Genomic DNA, 23,106 nt, shown 5'->3' with positions numbered 1-23,106 from the left:
ATATTTGGACTTTTGGAGCAGGTCCACCTACTCCATTTCCACTGACCAGCTATTCCCTGACCCAGTGAAATACAGGCTTTTATCTGTCAGAAAGTTTAAAAAAACGTTTACAGACAGACAGAGACACACACACACACACACACACACACAGGCATGCCCTCGGTCACATGCACACATACACACACACACACACACACACACGCGCGCAAATACCAAATTATTTATGCATGTATTTATGTTTTATGTATTATGATGCATTATTACAATACATATTATTATGATGAAATATACAATATTATAATCCATATTTTTATACTGTAGAATCATGCATTTATTTATTGTAATATATTCAGTATATTCATGCTATGGACTGCAGGGCATTCTTCGCCTATGTCAAGCAGAGCAGATTTGTTTATATTCAGTACTGTTTTCCAGGAAGACCCGGGAGCTTCGGGAGAAAACTATGGAAGAGGGTTTTTAGTAAACTGTTACACGGCGATGCAGCACAATCCCAGGCTCTCTCCAGGGCATTGCATTCAAATCTTTATGGAAGTGTTTGGATTCAACACACCGAGAGAGGATCGGGGGGAGGGGGGGTTTGGATTCAACACCAACAGAGGATAAGGGGGGGGGGGGGGGGGAACAGAGAGGGAGAGGTGAGGTGGCACTTTATCATATTTTTCAATGACTCTGTATTTCTTTAAAAAAAAAGAATAATAACACAGCACTTTCTACAAGACAGTGATTCAAACGCAGGGGACAGGTGCGGAGCTGCTGAGGAACACCGGTCCCGGAGGAAGGAGCGGATTCTCCAGGCGTCGCAAGGAAACAGGCAGATTAGGGGGGGGGGTAACACAAACACACATCGCCCCCCCCGTTCACGGCCGACGCTCTGCTCAGCTGGGGGAAGGAGACGCGGCGAGGAGCGGCCGTCTCCAGCGTAGCTGTCATCACGCGTGAAACCCCCCTCCCCCTCCCCCACCTAATCCACCAGCCCTGATTCCCGCAGACACTCTCCGTCATTAATTTCACATACGTTCAAACTTAAATCAATTTTTAATCAGCTTTTTAACAGCGCCGTTTCTTAACGCCGGAGAACTGCTGCCCGTAAAAAAACAGAAGGCCCGGGAAGGCCTGATGGAGAGAGAACGTCTATTCCATCGGCGGCTGCGAAAGGTTATTAGCGCAATCCGTTATACTTTACCAAGAAGAGAGGGAAAAAAAACGGAAATAAATAGAGGGAACTGTGAAACGGCACCTCTGTAGCTGTGTTTCCGGGCCTGATCGCTGTGTACCAGCTCCATCATTCCAGCCCTTACAGCTGCTGTAGGTTATAATTGCACGAGGGCCTTGTTCCACGCTGAAACATGCCTGCAATTACGCGATGCAACGCTGCCACATTTTTACAGCCTGCCACATTAAGATAGACGCAAATAAAGAACAGACAGGGATGGATGTAAGAAGTAAATTCAATTAAATTAAACGAGCAGAAACCAGTCATGTGGGCACTATTTGCCCAATACAAAAAAAGGGACCTAGCGGTACAGTTAATTTGAGGAAAAACATATTATTATGATTATGGTAAATCACATACTACTGTGAACTGCATGTTCCCTGTTTGTGGTGGCGCACCCAAGGGAGTTTTTTTTCGTTTTTTTCTTCTTCCAAATGCAGCGTCAGACCCAACCTTGGGTTTTTCAAAGCAAATTCAATCACAGGATTGAAAAACGTGGCAATTTTTCCGTTTTGAGATGTCGGTTTTATGTTTGTACAAAGTGACGATGTACTTTTTTTCTTTGGTCTCTACGGTATTAACAAGAGAGAAAGACTAAGTCACACACTCAGCTCTTTCAATGGGCACGGTCATCAACTAGCCCCTGAAGGTCCTCTATTACACAGTTTTTTGCCAATTTCATATTATTCCACAAGGCCTACCAAACATGTTGAAAAGGTTTCTTGAGGAAAAGCATTTTAAATCTATTTTTTTTTCTACATTACATGAGTAAAATATAAAAATATAAATCCAGCGAGTTTCTTAGCCTTCAAGCTGAAGAGGCCATTTTGGGTGAGAGTGGGTGGGTTGTTTGGATTGAAGGTTATTAAAAAAAAAGTGTATGAAGAAGAACTGAACTTGAGCATAAAGACATAAAATACATTTTGGCTTTTGAATTGATGCCAGGCGCTCTTTGGATAAGGGAACTAAGCAGACAAGCGACATTATAGAAGCTTACGGAAATGAATTATGCTTCCACGTCAACACGTATGCAAAAAACACCATTAAAACTTTCAAGGAGATGAGGACTAAAGAGGATTTGCATTGGACATTGGATCATTTTTCACTAGCTTCTACAATGTCACTTTTGCTTAGTTGCATTTGCATTACATTGTCATTTAGGCTTTAATCCAAAGCAGCTGACAGTTGATTAGACTAAGCAGGAGACAACCCCCCCTTGAGCAACGTGGTGTTAAGGGCGTAACAGCTGTGCGGATCGTATCATGGCTAAACCGGGGTTCGAACAACCAAACTCCCGGGTCCCAGTCATGTGACTTATCCACGAGGCGCCAGGCTGGCCACACATTTAGGCTGTTGCAAGTTAATGAAAAATTATGTTTCTATTGCGTGGCCTGTAGCGTAGGGTATAAGGTAAATGACTGGGCCCCACAAGGTCAGAGGTTCGATCCCTGGTGTAGCCACAATAAGATCCGCACAGCTGTTAGGCCCGGCCCTTAACCCTACATTGCCCCGGGGGGGGGGGGGGGGGTAGTCCCCAGCTTAGTCTAATCAACTGTAAGTCGCTTTGGATAAAAGCGTCAGCCGAATGACATGTAATGTAATAACATTGACAAGGATGCGGAGAAGTGTGTGTGTGTGTTTTTTATTAAAAGAGATGTGGGCTGAAGAGCATTTGCATGGAGGAGGGTGGGAAAGAAGGCCCTGGGAGAGGTATGATGGTATTATGGGGGGTTTAACGGCCGCCGTGGAGAAGTGTGCAGGGTCGGTGATCGCCGGGTCATCCCCGAGATTAAACTCCGCTCATTTGAAACCTAAATCACGGCACAGTTCCGCTGCGAGCACTCCAATGGGGGGAGTGGGAGGCCTGGGTTTACACTGTGCTGCTGTTGGCTGATAAAAAACCTACCTGCCATCTTAGCGCTGCAACACCATTAGTCTGTATCCAGCTCCACCTTCTGAATATGTTCCAATTAACATATTTTTAAAAAAGCAAATAACTCTTCGGCAGTTGTGAGGGGGGGGGGGGGTTGAGTTAATTGAGTTAAACATATTGAAAGAGGTGAAGCTGGATACAGATGAATGGTGTAGAAGCAATGCGATGATAGGTGAGTTGTTGTTTTTATTTTTTGGGGGGGGGTTAGCTGACATTCTCACAAGCATGCAGTAGATTACAGTTATACTTTGCAAAGAAGGGAAAAGAAAACGAAAATAAATAGAGGGAACTGTGAAACAACACCTCTGTAGCTGTGTTTCTGGGCTTGGGGGAAAAGAGGTTAGCTGACAATCCCACACGCACACAGTCGCTCACTCCCTGGAGAACATCACAGTCCATTTCTGAAAGACGGTGCGGTGGCTGAAATTGCTTTGCCTGTCATGAGGTGAATATCCACCCTCATTACGAGTGAACATTAAAACAGGTGCAAAACACAAATGACTGGCAACCTCTTCTGGTTTACAGGTGCGAGACATAGTGTCTGGCAACCACGTCTCATTTACATAGTTTCTCTGCGGGAAGAAATACATTCAATGCTAAATGGAAAACAATATAACGGAGAGGGTGATGAGAAACCAAGCAAGAGCAGGTCGAGGGGAGAGTGACCAACAGAAGGACACGGGCGGATGAAGAAAGCAGGAATCAAGGAGTGAGACAGAGAACCAGGGAGAGACTTTGCAAATATAGATTAGCTTCAGAATAGGATATGAGGCACACTGCCTATGCCATCTGTTGGCTGGTGACGCTGCAAACATGTCAGCTGGTCCTTCTGGACCGCGAGCCAGATCAATTTTGACGGTTTTTATAACCGCTGGCATGCGCCAGTCACAAAGCGGTGTCGATCAGGCGGGAGCGTTGATACGCACGCACCGCGGAGGTCTGACGAACACGGGCGCGGTCACTACCGCCAGGCGTCAGCCGTCTTCAAAACCGCCGTGTTCAATTAAAGAAGCAGCGCCACACAGCCACACATTTCAACACAATGACCTGCAGCTTCTGAGACCTAAGGTAATGATAACAAAGTAAGTTATTTGATGTCGCTTTCCTCCAAAGCGACTTACAGTTGATTAGACTATGCAGGGGACCATCCCCCATGGAGCAATGAGGGGTTAAGGGCCTGGCTCAAGGGCTGAACAGCTGCATGAATCTTATTGTTCTTATTCTTATACATCGGGGCTTGAACCACCAACCTTCCAAGTCCCAGTCATGTACCTTAGCCACTAGGCTACCAGCTGCACCAAAAAGCATTTCATTTCCACTAAAATAATATAAAATAAAGCACATGTTGGCATGTTTACCTGGGCTTTTCACATAAAGCCTGTAGGAAATCCACACACAGTATGCCATACAATGCTATTTAAACTTATAAACTTAATATGGAATAATCTATTTGGTACGGACCTTTGACATCCATTTTGAGTGCCCCCCCCCCCCCCCCCCCCCACCCCCCCCCATCTTTCTCCATATAGCATGGAAATGCATCGTCTCTGATGAATATGGGAACCCCCCTGCCCCCACCATCGTGCCCAGGAGTGGGTAACAGCTGGGGCTGTCTGGGAGATGTAGATAGCGGATTCCCAGCATGCCGAGGGTAAAGCGATCAGTGCGTCAGCAGACACGCGATTAACGCAACGCTTCAGTCGTTCTGTCGTTCCCACGCAAGAAGAGAGAGAGAGAGAGGGGGGGAGGGAGGGAGAGAGAGAGAGAGAGAGGATCAAGCTGTTACCTGAGCTTCATAACCTTCATAACCATTGCTCCTCTTCTTCTGGGAGTTTAGCGCGTTTTAAACGGCTTTCGGGTGGAGGTATTTGAGCCTCGCCATGTAAGCTCGCAAAGGATCAGGACCTCCTGAGTCTGAATCCACTGACTGTACCACTGACTGTACCACTGACTGTACCACTGACTGTACCATGCTATCTGACCAGACATGGAGAATACAGGTTCACAGACTAAACGTGCTTCACAGTGTTTTATTCCGATCACCTGGATTTGCTAATGGACCAAATTCTTCAGACAGGATGTATAATTATTGAGTTCATGGGTGAGAGAAGCACGTGGCAGGAATTTTACTTTCTGTCTCCTGGACTTTCCAGCTCGGTATGAGTGATAGTCAACGATTTTATGGCAGTAGTGTCAAACTCCAGTTCTGGAGGGCCACACTGTCTGCAAGTATTTGTGGTTTCCTTTCAATAAGCAGCCAATTTGACTGGAATTGATCACTCACGCTGATGCACACCAAAAAGCCGGCAGACACTGGAGGTAAATCAGCATACATGGTAGACCTCCAGGGCTGAAAAAAAAAGGCCCAATGAGAGACCTCTAATTTTTGGGACTACCAATCAGTGTGCAGACAGCACTGATACGCACACGTGCTTTCAGCAGGAAATCACACCAACCAAAGCACCCACAAAGTCACAGGAGGTCACTTCATTTTCCAGACCGTACACTAACCCTAAAGCGGCAGACATTTTTTTTTTTTTGTGACGCGAGGGCTTTTGAAAGTAACGCCGTTTTAATTCCGGCCCCCGCCGTCTGGACGCTGGCCAGCGCCGGCTTTCTCATTTATCAGCGGTGACAGAGTTTTCATAACAGCCACCCCGCTGTAAAGGGCAGCGCATTAAAACTCATTCTCCCCGACGCTCTCCCTGCTCCGTCTACAGTGTTAATCACCCCCGCGCTCATTCACAAACAACCGCGCTCCTCCGCGACTTTGATTAATGCGCTCCGGCCGGCCCCGGCCGCCTTATCTGTCTCGGAACAAGTTCCCCCTTATATTATTAGAGGGGTGGTGGCGGCAGGGGACTCTTGCTGTGAAACCAAATTAATTTTTCGCCATTGGATGCAGAGGTTACAAAAGCAGATTTCGTTTCACATTGTCTGCCTAATTAACAGCGCTGACATTTGCTTTCCGAGGGTTTTCTTGCACTAAGGAAGAAGTACCTGTCTGATGTATCGGCTTTGTTTTAAAAGGGCACCGCGCTTTGCCCTTTGCTCCCTACAGGACGTAGATACATGATACAGGGTCACGCTACACAAAGCCCATAGTGTGACAACGCGGTGGATTTAATAAGAGGAAGGGCGCACGTTTTTTTACCTCTGAGAACCGCCAAGCCTGACACCCAGATTTATTTTTGTTATTATTGCTGTGGAAGGAGTTGCTTTTCCAATGTTGGAGTAACTTTCATTTTAAAGGTACAATAGATAATTTTGGACTTCAAATCGTCAAGAGAGGAATAGCAGCCACAAACACCTTCAAACCACAACACTGTTTATCCCTCCCCCTTCTCTGTAAACACGCTGACTTTGAAACGCCATTGGCTGGGCAATTAGAACCTATTTTCAACCAATGAGCTTGAATTATTGTACAGTTGTTACATACAGTTGTACATACAATGCTTTGGTACAGAGTGTCGGGCCGTCAACTGTATATTTTGAAACCCGAATTTAAGGACTATAAACACAGGCAGAGGGTGAGTCAACATGTCAGAAAGCCTTTTTCAATGATAGCAAGAGATTTACAATGTCTTGTAACAATGTTTTAACACAAAAATCTTACCTATTGTACCTTTAAAGTCTAAACACCTGATGGTACCAGTTCTGCCCATTCCAGTGTTAAGCACACTGATGAATGCATTTCATTGAAACAACAAAATTGGGAACTTATATACAGTATACGTACATGTGTAACAGGTGAGCTTTTGCTGTGATTTCTGAGCCCATGGTAGGATTCGAACCCTGGCCTCTCAGTCATCAAAATGTAACATCAATGCATTGCCAGTCAGCTGTCGTGTTGTCGTGTTGTCGTGTTGTCACGGCAACCTGCTACAAGCCTTCGCTTTCACTGAACGTCACTGTGCTTACTAGCGAACCAGCCGAGCTAATCCTGCTATACGTATCATTTTTTATCCCAAGTGAGGAACAACCAAAGCCTCAAATTCAATTCACAATGTTGAAGATAATAACAGTTGTCCATCCATCCATCCATCCATCCATCCATTATCTGAACCCGCTTATCCTGATCAGGGTTGCAGGGGGGCTGGAGCCTATCCCAGCATACATTGGGCGAAAGGCAGGAATACACCCTGGACAGGTTGCCAGTCCATTGCAGGGCAATTTAGACTCTCCAATCAGCCTAACCTGCATGTCTTTGGACTGTGGGAGGAAACCGGAGTACCCGGAGGAAACCCACGCAGACGCGGGGAGAACATGCAAACACCGCACAGAGAGGCCCCAGCCAACGGGGATTCGAACCCAGGACCTCCTTGCTGTGAGGCGGCAGTGCTACCCACTGCACCATCCGTGCCGCCATAATAACAGTTGTGAAAAATAATAAAACTGAAAGTGAAGCAGAAGTCTCCCTGAATAATTATTAGAATTTGAACGCCTCTGATCATCATGCAATCCTCGGATTGTGGCGACGCTACAGAAGTCAAATTAAATTACTCTGGAGCTAATAATACGAAATAATATCTGCGCTCACGTACACGTGACTAAAACAAAGCAATGGATAAACAAACAAACAGATGTAAACCTACCCAGGTTTGAATTTCAGGGTGAGACGAGACGGAAATAATAAAAAATCTTATACGTTTTGGAGCCGGAGCCGGTAAATTGACAACTCAAAAGCCATGGAATATCTGGAGTCCATTTCACCTGATTCGTGAACATCACTTGGAGGGTTTGTTTTTCCATTTACTGCGAGTTTCGGTCCTCCCCGTGCCCGGCGGATCACATATCTGCACATCGCTGCGTTTCACGGCCCAACGGCGGAGAGGAGAGGACGTGGTGCGTGAGAAATCGCTGGGAAAGAGAGAGACTCTCAAAACCTCAGCGCGCTGAAGCGCGTCGCCATTATACATTCCTCGCTGTATCTCACAGGTCAACGGAATTAAACTGTTTGCGGAAGATGTTATGGGGTTAGAGAAATAAACAAGCGCCACTACCTCTCGTTCCCCAGCGAACAGCTCACTGCACCGCCGCTGATAACTGCTACCACACGCACACTGAACACATGAGCTAGCAGCTAACCGGTAACGAGAATATGCCGTGTCATTCGCACACAATACCTCTCTCCTCTCTCTCTCTCTGTATCTCTGACACACACACACACACTCACACACGCAACATGCACTCACACACACAGGCACATATGCAAACACCTGTGCACAAATGCACACACGTAGCTGCTAATGGCTGTGGGAGGCTTCAGCAGTCAGCAGGAAATCCCTGGAGCTGAAGCAGTTTGCCCTGTGATGAGTTCACGCCGAACAAAGCACAGAAGCGCTACATTTAAACAATTTTCATGAGCTTGTTTTAATTCGGAAATCAGTGGGGTACTGCATGAAAACAACACGCTTTGTTGAATGTTTGAAAAATTAACATACCAAGAGCAAAAAACTAAAAAAACAATGCTTGTGTATACGCACTGTCAACTATCTAGGCCTGCCTTAGTTATTATTTTAACCAATTAACAGCTTGAAAAGACAAAAAGCGAGATACACGACTGAGGCTAATTGTTTAACTAATCCATGCTGGGCCGAACCGGAGTTCACTAGGGAGGCACAGCATCTCCAGCTTGTGAGTCGGCGGGTCCCAGCACGACTGCGTGGAGTCCCCAAAACACGCACTTATAACGGCAGCAGTGCGGGAGAAAGACCGAGGAGAAAAAAAAAAAACAAACTTAAAAGTTACCGCGACAGCCGCCCCGGAGGTGGGAAGGTAAGAAGGATTTGCGCGGACGGCGATCTGCTCCCGTGTCACAGATGCAATCAGTACAATGTGACCCGCAATGCCACACGAGAGAGAGAGAGAGAGAGAGAGAGAGTGAGTGTGAGAGGGAAAGAGGGAGAGAGAGAGAAAGAGAGAGTGAGCGAGAGCGCGCTGCTTGGCTCTCTCCCGGCAGTGTGATTACCGGTAATTAGCCCGTCTGGCAGCTCCACGTGTCTGTGCCTTCCCCAGGGTCACTTTGGGAGTTAATTGATGAATAAGTAATAACCGCAGTATCAAAAACTAGGCTATAAAATAACGGCAATAAAAACAGCCGAAAGTTTCTGGGAGAAAGCAGCGGAGAGGAGGGGGCATGGGGGGGGGGGGGGGAATCTCCCGCAGGTCATGAATTACAACAGAAGCTGCCCTCCAGCGTGAGAGATAAGCACCACCATTTAATAGTGAACCACCGAGAGGCCCCCCCCCCCCCCCCCCCCCCAACCCCACCCCCACACACACACCGCCGCAACCACATCCAATCCCGTAATCATGTTACGCTAAATCCAAGAGAGATTCCTTCCTGCGATAAGTCACCACTCTTTTCAGGAGCGATCTAAATGCTCTCTATTAACGGGCCGCTTCTGCTCTCTCAGAAGAAAGGCTTCCAGGAGGCTCCGCTGTGACTCCATGTGAGCTAGGAACCATGTCCAGATCAAGGGCTCTGTGTTGGACAAAATGGTTGGATCCAGGAGCTTTCTCTCATTTCACACCTACCGTAGAGGGTTCTGCTAATAACTACAAAAGCGTGGCGACAAGCCAAGGAAACGTTTCTTTTCTGAGAGCCTTGCTCAAGGGCCCAATGCTGATCTTATGGTGGTTACACTGGGGCTTGAACCACCGATCTTCCTGGTCCCAGTCCAGCACCTTAGCCACTAGCAGCCATTTTGAGAACATGCAAACAGGCATGCTGATTGGATGGGGCTTATGCATGTGACAGGATGGAACTGCAACAGGATGGCAGTGGGGCAGGCATGGAGAGGTACTACGTATCATTTTGGGGTTTATCAGTGGGGGAACCCCCTGTGTCTTCAAGATTTACCTCACCCCACAGGTGAGCTCACAGCTGAAGCTGAAAGTCCCACACAATATTAGCAGCCATTTTCTCCTGCTTTTGTTAACATATCCGCCCACTGAAAACCTGCTACTTTAGTATTTTAAAAAAAGAAGAAATAAACTCAAAATAAAAAAGCCCCAGCTCTGGGGCAGTGATCCAGTGCCAGTACACTGAAATATTTGCCCTTTTGATCGGGTGGAGCCCGGCCTTCAGTCCGCGGTCAGGCTATCGTCTGTTTGCTTGTTTATTTATTTATTCGGAGTGGAGTCCATTTCAGCGCGGGACTTTCGAGACGAGGCGAAACCGAGGCCTAATCTGTTTTTCGGCATATGGAGATGCATCGCCCCGGCGCGCCTTTCGATTTTTCATCCTGACAGGCCCCGCGCCGGGCTGAGGAAGCCGACACCCCTCGCAATTCGATTTCACCTCTCAGCCGATCCGCCGGGGCCCCGGACGGCTGACGGTTGCCACGGCCGCGCGGCGTGAGAGAAAGCTGAAAGTTTTCTCTCGGACCGCAGGAAAAAAAACGCAGGGAGGCTTTGTCTCTTCCGCCTTCGCCCCACACAAAAGACATTTCAGAAGACCCCTCCGGTTGGAAGACGGCCGTCCAATGACTGTGACATTACATTACGTCAATGGCATTTGGCAGACGGTTTTATCCAGTGCGACGTACAGTTGATTAGACTAAGCAGGAGGCAATCCCCCCCCTGGAGCAATGCAGGGTTAAGGGCCCAACGGCTGTGCGGATCTTATTGTGGCTACACCAGGGATCAAACCACCGACCTTGCGTGTCCCAGTCATGTACCTTAACCACTACACTACAGGCCGCCCCTGTGCCCCAGTAGTAGTTGGTTAACAACTACAATAGATCACGCCAATTCGTGGAACCTTATTGTAAAGTGTGACTGACCGTTACATTACATTATTGGCATTTGGCAGACGCTCTTATCCAGATGGACGTACAGTTGATTAGACTAAGCAGGAGATGGCTGTGCGGATCTTATTGTGGCTACACCGGGATTAGAACCACCGACCTTGCGTGTCCCAGTCATGTACCTTAACCACTACGCTACAGGCCGGCCATTCCGTCACCCTTTCCCCCGTAAGCGCAGTCTGCTTCCTGCCTCCGCAGTGACAGTGGTTTGTTTACGCAGAGGCTTCTTCTTGCTTCTGCGAGAGGATTACATTTAATTTATTTCGCAGGTGTTAGGACACGGTGTCAACCCATGGGCTGGCAAAGCTGCTTTAGTTGCCAAAGTAAATATTTATCCGCAAGGAAATATGAGGTTATTGGTTTAAGAACAACTGCGATTAGTCACATAATGCACCGTTTTAGCATTCTGAATTACCTACGGCTTTGCAAATAGGCCTAATACATTTCAGTTATTTTATAAAAAAAATGGGAGCAGCCATGCAGAACTAATATACTGTACATAGCACACAGACATTTTTAGGTGGATGACCGTCTGTACCTTAACCTCATATTCACTGTTTCATTTAAAATCCTATTTGCCTGCGTCAAAACAACAGAACAACAGAAACTGCCCAAATATTTATGGACTGCGCTGAACATAGCACACAGACATTGTTAAGTGGCCTGGTTGGATGAAGAAAGTTTCAATTTAAACATGGACTTTGCACATTATTACAGAATAACATAAATGTAGGAAGCTATTTTCCATCTACACGTATAATCTTCATCCGCATATTTGCCCATGTTTTCTTCATCTTCCCGTGAAAGGATTCTTCCAAAGCAACAGGGCATACAAGCTTCATGTTCACCCAACACACATACAAGCTTTGCTAATGAGGCAAGGGCAGGGGTCAGTGAGGTCAGTCTGACCTGAGGTAAAAAAATTACCCGGTGGTTTTCTTTATAATCATCCTGTGAAAACAACAGCTACTGTACTTAATGTATCCGAATGTCTGAAATACCTGCCAATTTATCTTTCTCTGTCAAGTAAGCTATGACTGGAGCCAATTATAATTCATTAAATACATGTTGACCAGAGCTGCCTAACCCAGTTCCTGGAGTGCTACAGTCCTGCAGGTTTTCACTTCAACCCTAATTTGGCACACCTGATTCTACTGATACCTACTAAGTAGCTCAATGAGATCTGAAGCTGTTGAATGAGGTGTGGCTTTGTTAGGGTCGGAGCGAAAACCTACAGGACAGTAGATCTCCAGGAACAGGGTTGGGCAGCCCTGTACTACAGTAATTAGCAGCTCAACCAGATCTCCTGAATGGAATGATGTGAACTTTGTTCGGGTTTGAGTGATGGCCTACAAGACATTGGATCCCCAGGGTTTCGGCAGCCCTGATGTTGACAAATTTACTACATCTAAACAAGAGACATGCAAGGCAATGACACTGCTCCATGCATCCACTCACACAGCTAAATTGGTTCCAGGCATTAAATTAATTATGCATTAAAAGTTATGAGAAATAATTAAAAGATTTAATTTATTATGATTGTGGACTTCAAAACGGCCAGGATTGAGTTCTGTCAACGTAACAAGTGTAAATTATAAGAAGGCAAATTGCACCCAAATTTCAGGTGGTGCTTCTTTACACTTGAATTTGTTTTGATGTGTGTAACAGCTAGCCAGGTCATGAAGGAAAAGCAAGGTTCCTGAAGGCATTGAAGTCCAGTCTTGGTGCTGTACTGCATACTCACTAGACCAGTGTTCTCCAAGCCTGGTCCTGGGGAGCTACAGGGACTGCTGGCTCATGTGATTTCTCTGCACTTAACTAATCAATCAGAGCAGTTGATTACACAGTTAATTCACCTGGCCTCATTACTTGCTGACTCAGATGGACGCTGATTTAGGGTGAAAACAAAATCCCCGCAGACCCTGTGGCTCTCCAGGACCAGGGCTAGAGATCACTGCTCAAGGCACTCTTTAGGTGAACTAAAAAGCGTCGATGGGTTCAATTGCTTGTCCTCATCATTTTGTGTTTTAACATCCTGATGTAGAAGCCAGTTCCAAGCCCCAGCAAGTTTAGGGCAAGCTTGTTGTTGTGATGCTAAAGCGGAATTAACATTTTGTGAGCTCTTCTGCCATACGAAAGTGATTCATTATCCCATGAAATAATTATTAAGAGAGCAATCTCCAGGTAATGAGCAATTAAACCAAACTTAAATATTAATAACCCCATTGTATTACTTTACAGTGTTCTGGCAAGACAACACATGTTCTGCTACAGGGTAAATTAATGCTTTAATTTGCAGTGAAATGCTGTGTATTAAACCGGAGGCGGAAAAAAGGACACATATTATGGACAAAAGCAATGTTCTGAAAGTAATTTATGGTCTGTGTCCGATGGTGCCAGCTCATTGAGTGCAAACAGGCAAAACGCGTGTCTACCTTTAAAATGCTGTAGGAAATATATTTTTATAGGCTTTTAATTTTTAACCGAGTTTTAATTAGGTCCTATGCTTCTGTTTTTATTTTGGTAATGTGGGTGCTTTAATTATGCATCTTTATTGAGAAGTGTAGTGTTTCACTGTGTATTGAGTGTTTTAATTGAGAATGTTCATTTTGTGTGTTCTGTGTGTTTTCTTTCTCTTGGCTCTGTGAAGCACTTCCAAGAAATCCTCCCATTATTTTTATTATTATTATTATTATTATTATTAGTAGTAGTAGTAGTAGTAGCAGTAGCAGTAGTAATAGTAGCGGTAGTAGTAGTAGTAGCAGTAGCAGCAGCAGTAGTAGTAGTAGTAGTAGTATTTTTATTTTATTTTATTATACAATGTAATGATACAGTTCTGTGGAAATATAAATGGAGATCATTTACACACATGCCTTTTATGGTGGGAGTATGCACGCATATTGCAGGGATATGGTCTGAGGAATTTAGGCCGGGGTGAGTCATGGACAGAAATGCTCATTCACGCTATTTACGGGGGACGGGCACATCTGCAATGCCCTCAATGTCTCTGACAACAGAAACACGTCCCACCGCAGATACATAATGCTTCAGAGCAGATTACCTACACATAATTTCCAATAAGCAAACATGTTATTAAGCGGAAAAGACCAGCTATTGGTGTCAAGAGTAACAGCACTAATGGATCAAATTTCCATCTAGAGCAGAGGTGGAAATACCAGGTTCAGGGTGTAAAAGCACTGGGCGTATTTTTGTTCTAATCGCCTGGATCTGCTAATTAGCAGAACTCTTCAGCCAGGTGGCCGAACTCATTTGTGAAATCAGTCGGCTCAGGGTGGACGAAACACGCGGCAGGACTTTTACTTCCTGACCCCTGGACGTCCAGCTCTAATTCTGAGTTGAAATGCATGCCTTACTGTAGCCCAGACACCTCAGCGTCGACTTCTCATTAAGATGCAGGCTCATCGTCGCCATGAACTTCCGTAATTGCTTGTGTCTCCGTGAAGTTATTTGCTTTCAGAATGTTTTCAGACTTCTGCATTAGAAAGCAATTCGGTTTCCGCTCACATTTTATCACCTCGACCCGATTCCGCTAATTGTCTTTGTCGTCATCCCTTATGCTTTGCAGGTTTAACGGAGTTCAGTCACACACCTGCTAATTGTTGCAACTGCGTGTGAAAAGCATGTGTGCCATCATCTCTGTAGGCCATCGTGATGAAAAGCAGAGCAGGTAGGATGTTGTCTTGTGTAAAGCATGGGGTTGCCTTTATGGGCTTTTGAAAACTGTTGTTCTTGATACTCATTTTTAAAGTGATGACATTTTCTGGGGGAAATATCTCTCTGCCTCGCAAAGCAACGGCCAGCTTTGACATATAATTGAAGGATGTCAGAATGTGTTCCATTGCTTATGGCTAGAGCAATGTATTCCGGGACAGGCAGGGAGCAATATGGAATGTCTGGGGGTGACCGTGGCAACCTGGGCCAGGTTTGAGTGACAGCACGTGAGGTCAAGACTGACAGGTGTCTAACCAGCGCATCGCTTGCTACCTCCCCCAGGGACGGCCCTGGTGGAAAGACTGACACCAGTGTGTTGATTGACAAGTGGCTGCTGTCACCTTCACAATGCTACTCTAGGGGGAGACAAAAAAAAAAAACTGTCACTGCTAGGTTGGAGTTCGTTTTCAACCATAACATGAGAAAATGTGTTCTATTGGAGTGACGAAGGTCACGTGTTCTACTGCTAGTATAAGCACTGTTTTATAATTTTTTATGATTATTTTTTTGCATTATTTGAGCTTTTGGCATTGCGAAGCCAAAGGTGTTATGCGGAAAAACAAAGAGATCTGAACGTCATCACTTGTGTCCACCCACAGTCAACGATGCAACATAAAGCCAGCAAAGTGCCCAATGTAACATATGGAGAACTCCATTGAATAAAATTTACGAGAATATTACTGCATTCTAAATAATACTCTAAGTGATTCCAATCTGTTTCCCAGGTAACTGGGAGTTTTACAACGGTTAACAGGCCTGCTATTTTCCCCACTCCGTTGCATTATTTGTCTAAAAAGGCATTCAGAGACGTTCCCGTCACCCAGAAGGGCCACACTGTGCTTCTGCGTCTCTGGCTTGACGGGGAGTTGACACCAAAGCGATAATGCTACCTGACCAAGGAAGCAAATGACTCATAAGACAGGCGATAGGATGCTGACACTGCACTTCCTGGCAGCACAGAACTCGTCTGAGTTTGTGAATTTCGTGACTCTCCGACCAGAGTAATCGGTCACACTTTCACAATACGTTTCATGAATCGGCATTAACTAATGCAGTTGTTAACATTAATTGCCGTACAAATGCATTAATGAAGCATGAAATTAACTGTTCATTCGGTAATGTATTCGCTAACTTCTAACTAATGTATTAGCTGAATTAGATGAATATGTATGTACATTAGCAAACCATAGGATAATTTATAGTTAACCATTAACAAATACATAAACTTTTTTTTTTCATTCCAATATGAATTGGCATTAACTAATGCAGTTGTTAACACTGATTAATGGTGTACAAATACATAAACAAAGCCGCACAGATTGTCTTCTTGGTAGTTACATGCATTAGTTAACCCAATTTATGTAACCTTATTGTAAAGTGTTACCGAGTGTGAGTCACAATAGGAAAAGTTTTGTCACTCATGAATACATGGTCACATGACCCTGGCCTCAGGTGCTAATTGGACAATTATAGACATATCATTCCTCAAACCTGATCCTACTGAAGTGATAACCTTTACCATTTAAAATGTGCCAGGTGGGACGATTGCTAAATCTGGCAGCAGCAAGCATGGCATAATCTATCTTCAAACGTTTCAGTCTAATTAAAGAGAGAAGTTTAAAGGCTCTTGCATCCGCAGCAATAAAGAGAAAAACAAACAAACAAAAAAAAAAAACAAGAAAAAAAAAAAACAGCTCTGAAGGCAAAGTACAGAATAGAAACTTCCAGAATTAAGAGAAGGCTCCTTTGAACACCAGATTCTCTGTCTCGCAGATTAATGAACCCACCTCTTGGAATCTGCCCAAGAGCGTTTGAAGAGAATGTCTACTCTCCCCGAGCTATTCCCTTTAATCTCCGCCTAGGACGTCCACACGTGATGGCAGAAACAAAGGCAATACCAACCACACTGCTTGCCTGCTTATCTGAAGGAGACACCCTCCATCTCCCACACAAACAGCACATTGCTGCTGCTCTCTGACCTGGGGATCAAGACCTCCCTGGCCTCCCTCTGCTTCTGCCAGGAAACAGAAAACAGCCAGGTATTCACAGCTGTGAAAATCTGATGAATAAGTAATGGGTGGGGTGGGAAGATTCATGAAGAATTCCTTGTGAGCGCAAAAATTTGCCTGACGATTTATTGGCACCCGCGTTAAGGGAAAATATTGCGACCAGTTCTCTCCATGACTTATTTTAAACAGCTAATTATGCAGTCAAACAAAAACAATTGCCGCCGGTTGCAATTAGCAAAGAAATAAGCCTATAAATAGCAAGCGTGAAGCAGAAGCTTCTCGCGGCGGGAAAAAAAATCTCCAAAAACTTACGCACACACACACAGACACACACCAGATCTAATATACAATGACTATACTGTAAGCTTTGGTGCAGGAGGATATATATATGAAATGAATACACAACACTTCACTTGAGAGAAGAGGTATCACATTTGCAAGCAGGCGTAAAGCATTATTCGGGTGTGATTACTGACACTGTGGGAGTAATGCGATTATCAAGAGGAGGATGTGGGCACACCGTGGGGAAAGATATACTTTCTGACAATGCTGTTATGTCCTGCGGCCGTACAGACAGGAGGGGAACCGAAGCCGGGGCCGGTAAAAGCAGCAGGGCGGACCACTTGGACACAACTGGGGGCTCCACCCCACTCGCTTATTTTCTCCGAACTTGTCTTCCTCGTTCCTGGGCTGAGCCAGAAATCGATCGAGGCCCTCCATCTTCACGGACAATCCAACCCGTTAAATGCTCCTCGAAGGAGCTAGGAAGTGCAGGGCGGCCTGGAGCGTAGTGGTTAAGGTGAATGACTGGGATACGCAAGGTCGGAGGTTCTAATCCCGGTGTAGCCACAATAAGATCCGCACAGCGGTTGGGCCCTTGAGCAAGGCCCTTAACCCTGCTTTGCTCCAGGGGAGGATTGTCTCCTGCTTCGTCTAATCAACTGTTCGTTGCTCAGGATAAGAACGTCTGCCAAATGCCAATAATGAAATATGAGCGCATCCTTTCCGGAACTATTTTGTTGTGCATGACGCACAAACTGTGGATTGACCTCTCGCCATCTTCCACATCTGTAACTGACGTGGCTTTGAACTGATTCTTAAAAGGGCAAGGATATTCCATTTGCCTTATAAATGCTTCCAATATATTATATATAACAGTTCAATCGCTTACTTTATCCTTCATAATTATCCGTCATTCCTCGACTGACCTTGAAATCAATTGAGGTCCTCCATCTTTAAATACATTCCAACCTGTTAAATCCTCCTTGAAGGAGCCAGGAAACATGAGTGCATCCTTTGCGGAAGTATTTTTTCAGTGGAAAACCATGGAACTGTGGATCCACCTCTCCCCATCTGCCACGTCTGTGATTGTTGTGGCTTCAAACTCATGCGTGAAAGAGCAAACACATTCCATTTGCCTAATAAACTTTTCTTCGATTCCTCCAAATATGCGGTGTCACCACACTGGTCCGTTACACCAGCCAGAATATCAACATCTGGCCAACGGCAATAACTTTGTGTTAGGCTGCCAAATGCAGATACCAATACTGCCTTGATGTTATTGTGCATTCCAAATGCCTATTGCAGTATACTACCCATCTAGAATCAGCATTTGCAAGACCCAAAAAGCGATAGATGGGCAATTTCAATCTGATTAGTAGCAGCCTATTGCGATGCGGGCTAATACTACAGGCATGGAGTTTACAGTCGTTTCCCAGGTGAGTTAACTGACCTGCTGAGAGTCATTCGAGCAACACGCACGGATGCTTGAGAAGGCCTAAAATCTGTTCAGTTTGCGACTCACAAAATAAAACAGAATGCCTCATTTGACACCTTTTCGGAGAAATTCTGGGATTAGGGCCCTGTTATAGGAGGAGCCTTGGGCAGGCTCGATAACTGCACGGAGCAAAACCTGGAACCATCCCAAATCTGTAAAGTAAAAAGAGCTGTTCCAGGTTTGCAGTAATGCAGTTGACACAGTAATCCTGCTTCATGAAACAGGGCCCAGGGTCAGGAAAACCTCTCGAGTATTGGCACATTCAGTGGGCCACCCTGGGACACTGGAAAAATTATCATTCTTCAGTGCAGTATTCATCTGCTATGTGCAGTTTCTGATTGTGCTGGGTGTCGGATCAAACTGCATTGAGACGTGGCAACTACAGAACAGCACTTCAATTCCATAAACACCTCCATAAAGCTTCTTGTCACAAATCCATTTTATCATTCTATCATTTTTTTAATGGAGAAAGCAATTTCTCAGGCCTTATTACTTGGTAATTAATGTAGGTAGTGGTTTTCATTTTAACCCCTTCAGACCTGAAGTTTGTTCACCCCAAATGCATCCAGAAATGAGATTCAATTTTAAAAAATGTTTTTATTGCAAAGCTTAAATTGACAGAGAGTGATTCTCCAACTCAGGAGAGTTTCCACAAACTTCAAAATCGTCTGTTAACTGCATCCATTTTGAATGGCAGAAAAATATTAAAAACTACAACTAAACACATTTTCATTGTCATTTTGCTCTGTGTATGAAGACATTTCAATGTCTTCATGCTTTCACAACTAATCTTCCAATGACAATTACATTGGATTTGTTTGTATAGTTTGATTTGTCACACTATGCCTTACAATGGAAGACCTTGCATGACAATGCAAAGAACACCGTGTATACGTGTTTGCATATACCACAAGTCTCTTTTCTTCTTTATTCCGGCTAGTGGAGTTATTCAGTTATTTCAGCTGTTCATCACGACTTTCGACAGAGGTATTTGAAAGCGGTGGAGCATTTGCCAGTTCCATAGAGGCAACGTGTGGATACATGCACGTATACAGAAATACACTCACTGAGCACTTTATTAGGTTCACCTGTACACCAGCTGGTTACTGCAACTATTTAATCAGCCAATCATGTGGCAACAACTAAATGCATAAAAATATGCAGACATGCTCAAGAGGTTCAGCTGTTTTTCATACAAAACGTCAGAATGGGGAAGAGATGTGATCAAAGTGACTTTAACCGTGGAATGATTGTTGGTTTCAGACAGGGTAGCTTGAATATCTCACAGAAACTGCTGATCTCCTGGGATTTTGCAGAGAATGGTGAGAACAACAAAAAAACATACAGTGAGCAGTAGTTCTTCGAACAGAATCGCCTTGTTAATGAGAGAGGTCAGAGGAGAAGGGCCAGACTGGTCAAAGCTGACAGGAAGGTGACAGCAACGCACATAACCACACATTGCAACAGTGGTATGCAGAAGAGCATCTCTGAACACACAACACCACAAACCTCTAAGTGGATAGGCTACAGCAGCAGAAGTCTAAAAAATACATCAGGAAGTGCTCACTGAGTGTATGTATCTGAAGTAAATGTATTGATGCAATTTAAAAAAATACAGTATATATTTGAGGGTGAAGTAAATGTAGGAATGCGCTTTGAGTTTTATTAAAAATACATTTAGTTTTAAGGAGGCGCTGGCATCACCCCATACGACATGCTGAGAGGCTGATAACAAATATAAGTCATATTTTAATATTCAGTGAAAAGGTCCTGTGAAAAAGAAACTTGACAAGAATTCAAAATCTGCTGTACTTATTATGATAATTTGATTACTACTTTCCCCTTTGGTCACAATTCATTTGTATTCCAATAACACTGATAGCAGGGGCTTTTTACTTGAAAGCAAAACAATGATTTATGTTTCTCAAGCAGGAAATTACTTTTTTTTTTTTCAACAGAGTAATCCCGCTGTGTGATTTCCTATGCAATAAATAGCGATTTCTTCCCCATCCTGGGTTCATCCACAGCGAATCTAATTAGCAGGAGCTCGTCTTGCTCCGGACAACCCCACGATGCCACACGTTCAAAATCCAACACCCAACACGTGGAGAGTACACACGTGAGCTATAAAAATAATCCCAGGTATAAATTAAGAGCAAAATGCCATTTCAAGTCACATGTGACAAGAAGTCAGTGACATGTGAAATGTGAATGTACAGCTGACAAAATGACACTTGCTTTATTTTCAGGTGTTAAATTCACATGGCAAAGTATGATTTTGACATGTGAATTATTCCTAAGGGCACGCACTCTATCCAGCTTGTTTGGTCTATAGAAGAGTTCACAGTTGCACAAATGACATCAGCACAGAAGAGTGGTCATTATTTATATCCTTCTCAAGACAGTGGGAAGAAAATGCCTGTCTGGACACTTCCTGATATGGACGCGCAACAAGTCAAAATACGATTGGTGGCTGGTCAAAAAAATTACTCAGTCAGTACCGTCCAATTGAGCAACTGATTCTGACTACTGTTCTGCCAGCCAACTTCTGTGTGTTTCACTGACTTTCTTTCATTTTCTGCAGGGGTGCGCAACTCCGGTCCTGGAGGGCCGATCTACGCGCTGGTTTTTGTTCCAACCAGTCACTTTCATTTTGTTTTTCTCTCCTGTACTGGATCAGTAAAATCTTTCGGATACACCCGCAGTCTGTGAGAGTAGCTGGTGCCTATACACATATCAAATTTAGACATATCTAATTATGTAATTAAGAGCAGAAGTTGCCACAAAATCCTGAAACAGATCGCCCCTTGCTGTGCTCTGACTAGCCAGCAAAAAATAAAAATAACACTACTCATTGGTATGATGTACTGCATGCTGAGGAAGTGCTTATGAAACAAAATTTGATTTCTCTACACCAATTTCATTTTTACCTTGCAGTATTAGGACAATATCTTGTGTTTGGCTTCTTTGTACGAATAGACACAGCAGGTGAAATTGAGATTAATCTTGCGCTGGTATTCAAGGAAGAGCAAAAATAAATATACACTCACCGAGCACTTCACTTTATTAGGTAGACCTGTACAAGACCTGTGCAAATCAATCAGCCAATCATTTGGCAGCCACTAAATGAATAAAAGGATGCAGACAGGGTCAAGAGGTTTAGCTGTTTTTCAGACCAAATGCCAGAATGTTGAAGAAATGTGGTCAAAGTGGACTTTACCGTGTAATGATTGTTGGTGCCAGGGTGTTTTGAATATCTCAGAAACTGCTTATCTCCCGTGATTTTCATGCACAACAGTCCCTTGTGTTCGCAGAGAATGGTACGAAAAACAAAAAAACATCCAGTGAGAAGTTCTGTGGCAAAAACGTGTTGTCAATGAGAGAGGTCAGAGGAGAAGGGCCAAAGCTGGCCCTGGACTGGTCAAAGCTGACAGGAAGGTGACAGTATATAAATAACTACACATTACAACAGTGGTATGCAGAAGAGCATCTCTGAACAAAACACAACGCACCACACCTCTAAGTGGATAGGCTACAGCAGCAGAAGACCAATAAGTAAAAAAAAAAAAAGTCTAATATGGTCCGCCATATTATTATGTTTTCTCAAAAACAAAGTCCACCAAATCAGGTATCAGTCGTCTGTTGTTCTTATTAATCCCATTGGCCATCGATCCTACAGAACCCAGCTACATACCGCGCATATTGTATCCTCGGTATGTAAATGAGTTTGACGTATTCCAGCAGGAGGTACAGGCCCTCCTGATGGCGGATCTGTATAGGGTGGCCTGTAGTGTAGTGGTTAAGGTAAAGGACAGGGACCCGCAAGGTCGGTGGTTCTAATCCTGGTGTAGCCACAATAACATCCGCACAGCCGTTGGGCCCTTTAGCAAGGCCCTTAACCCTGCATTGCTCCAGGGGAGGATTGTCTCCTGCTTAGTCTAATCAACTGTACATCGCTCTGGATAACAGCGTCTGCCGAATGCCAGTAAAGTAAAAGTAAAGGATCGCTCGCGCCCCGTTGCCCTGTGGAACAGACATGCGTGTGGCCCTGTGACGGACTGTCCCTTCAGCCTCCCTGATCCCCTGGAAACTGTTCCGGAAGAGGACGGAACAAGCCAACTTGTTTTCTGAATACGGCCTGTCCCAGACAATGGCGTCTGCCAAGTGTGCGTCACCCCAACCCCCTTGCACCCCACATCCAACCTTTTATTCGTATTCTGTCTCTCTCTCTCTCCCTCTCTTTCTTTCTTTCTCTCTCTTTTATTCTCCGTCTCTATCTCTCTCGATCGCTATCTCTATCTCTCTCTTTCCCTCTATCTCTCTCTCTCTATTGCTATCTCTATCTATCTCTTCTCTTTCTCTTTCTCTATTTATCTCTATATCTCTCTCTATCCCTCTCTCTATCTCTCTCTCTCTTTCAGGAGGAGGGATGGATTCAGTGGGCGTCACCCCAACCCCCTTGCACCCCACATCCAACCTTTTATTCGTATTCTGTCTCTCTCTCTCTCCCTCTCTCTCTTTCTTTCTCTCTCTTTTATTCTCCATCTCTATCTCTCTCGATCGCTATCTCTATCTCTCTCTTTCCCTCTATCTCTCTCTCTATTGCT

At 44.6% G+C, this 23,106-nt stretch overlaps 1 protein-coding gene across 2 annotated transcripts in view; it reads right to left on the bottom strand.

Moving 5' to 3' along the window:
* LOC133139421 (leucine-rich repeat and fibronectin type-III domain-containing protein 2) overlaps positions 1 to 23,106 on the bottom strand; it is a 157,365-nt gene that overhangs the window by 13,321 nt on the left and 120,938 nt on the right. The window contains exon 1 of one of the 2 annotated variants that reach the window (XM_061258960.1): positions 6,607 to 6,616. The exons of the other annotated variant lie outside the window; for it this stretch is intronic. Coding sequence (XP_061114944.1) covers positions 6,607 to 6,616 — 10 coding nt within the window. Of the gene's footprint in view, positions 1 to 6,606; positions 6,617 to 23,106 lie in introns of those variants that run through there. 2 annotated transcript variants of the gene reach the window in all.

The sequence above is a fragment of the Conger conger genome, chromosome 1 (assembly GCF_963514075.1).
Source record: "Conger conger chromosome 1, fConCon1.1, whole genome shotgun sequence".
Taxonomy (NCBI): domain Eukaryota; kingdom Metazoa; phylum Chordata; class Actinopteri; order Anguilliformes; family Congridae; genus Conger; species Conger conger.
Note: the sequence above shows the minus strand (reverse complement) of the source record. Positions and strands in the feature narration are given on the sequence as shown.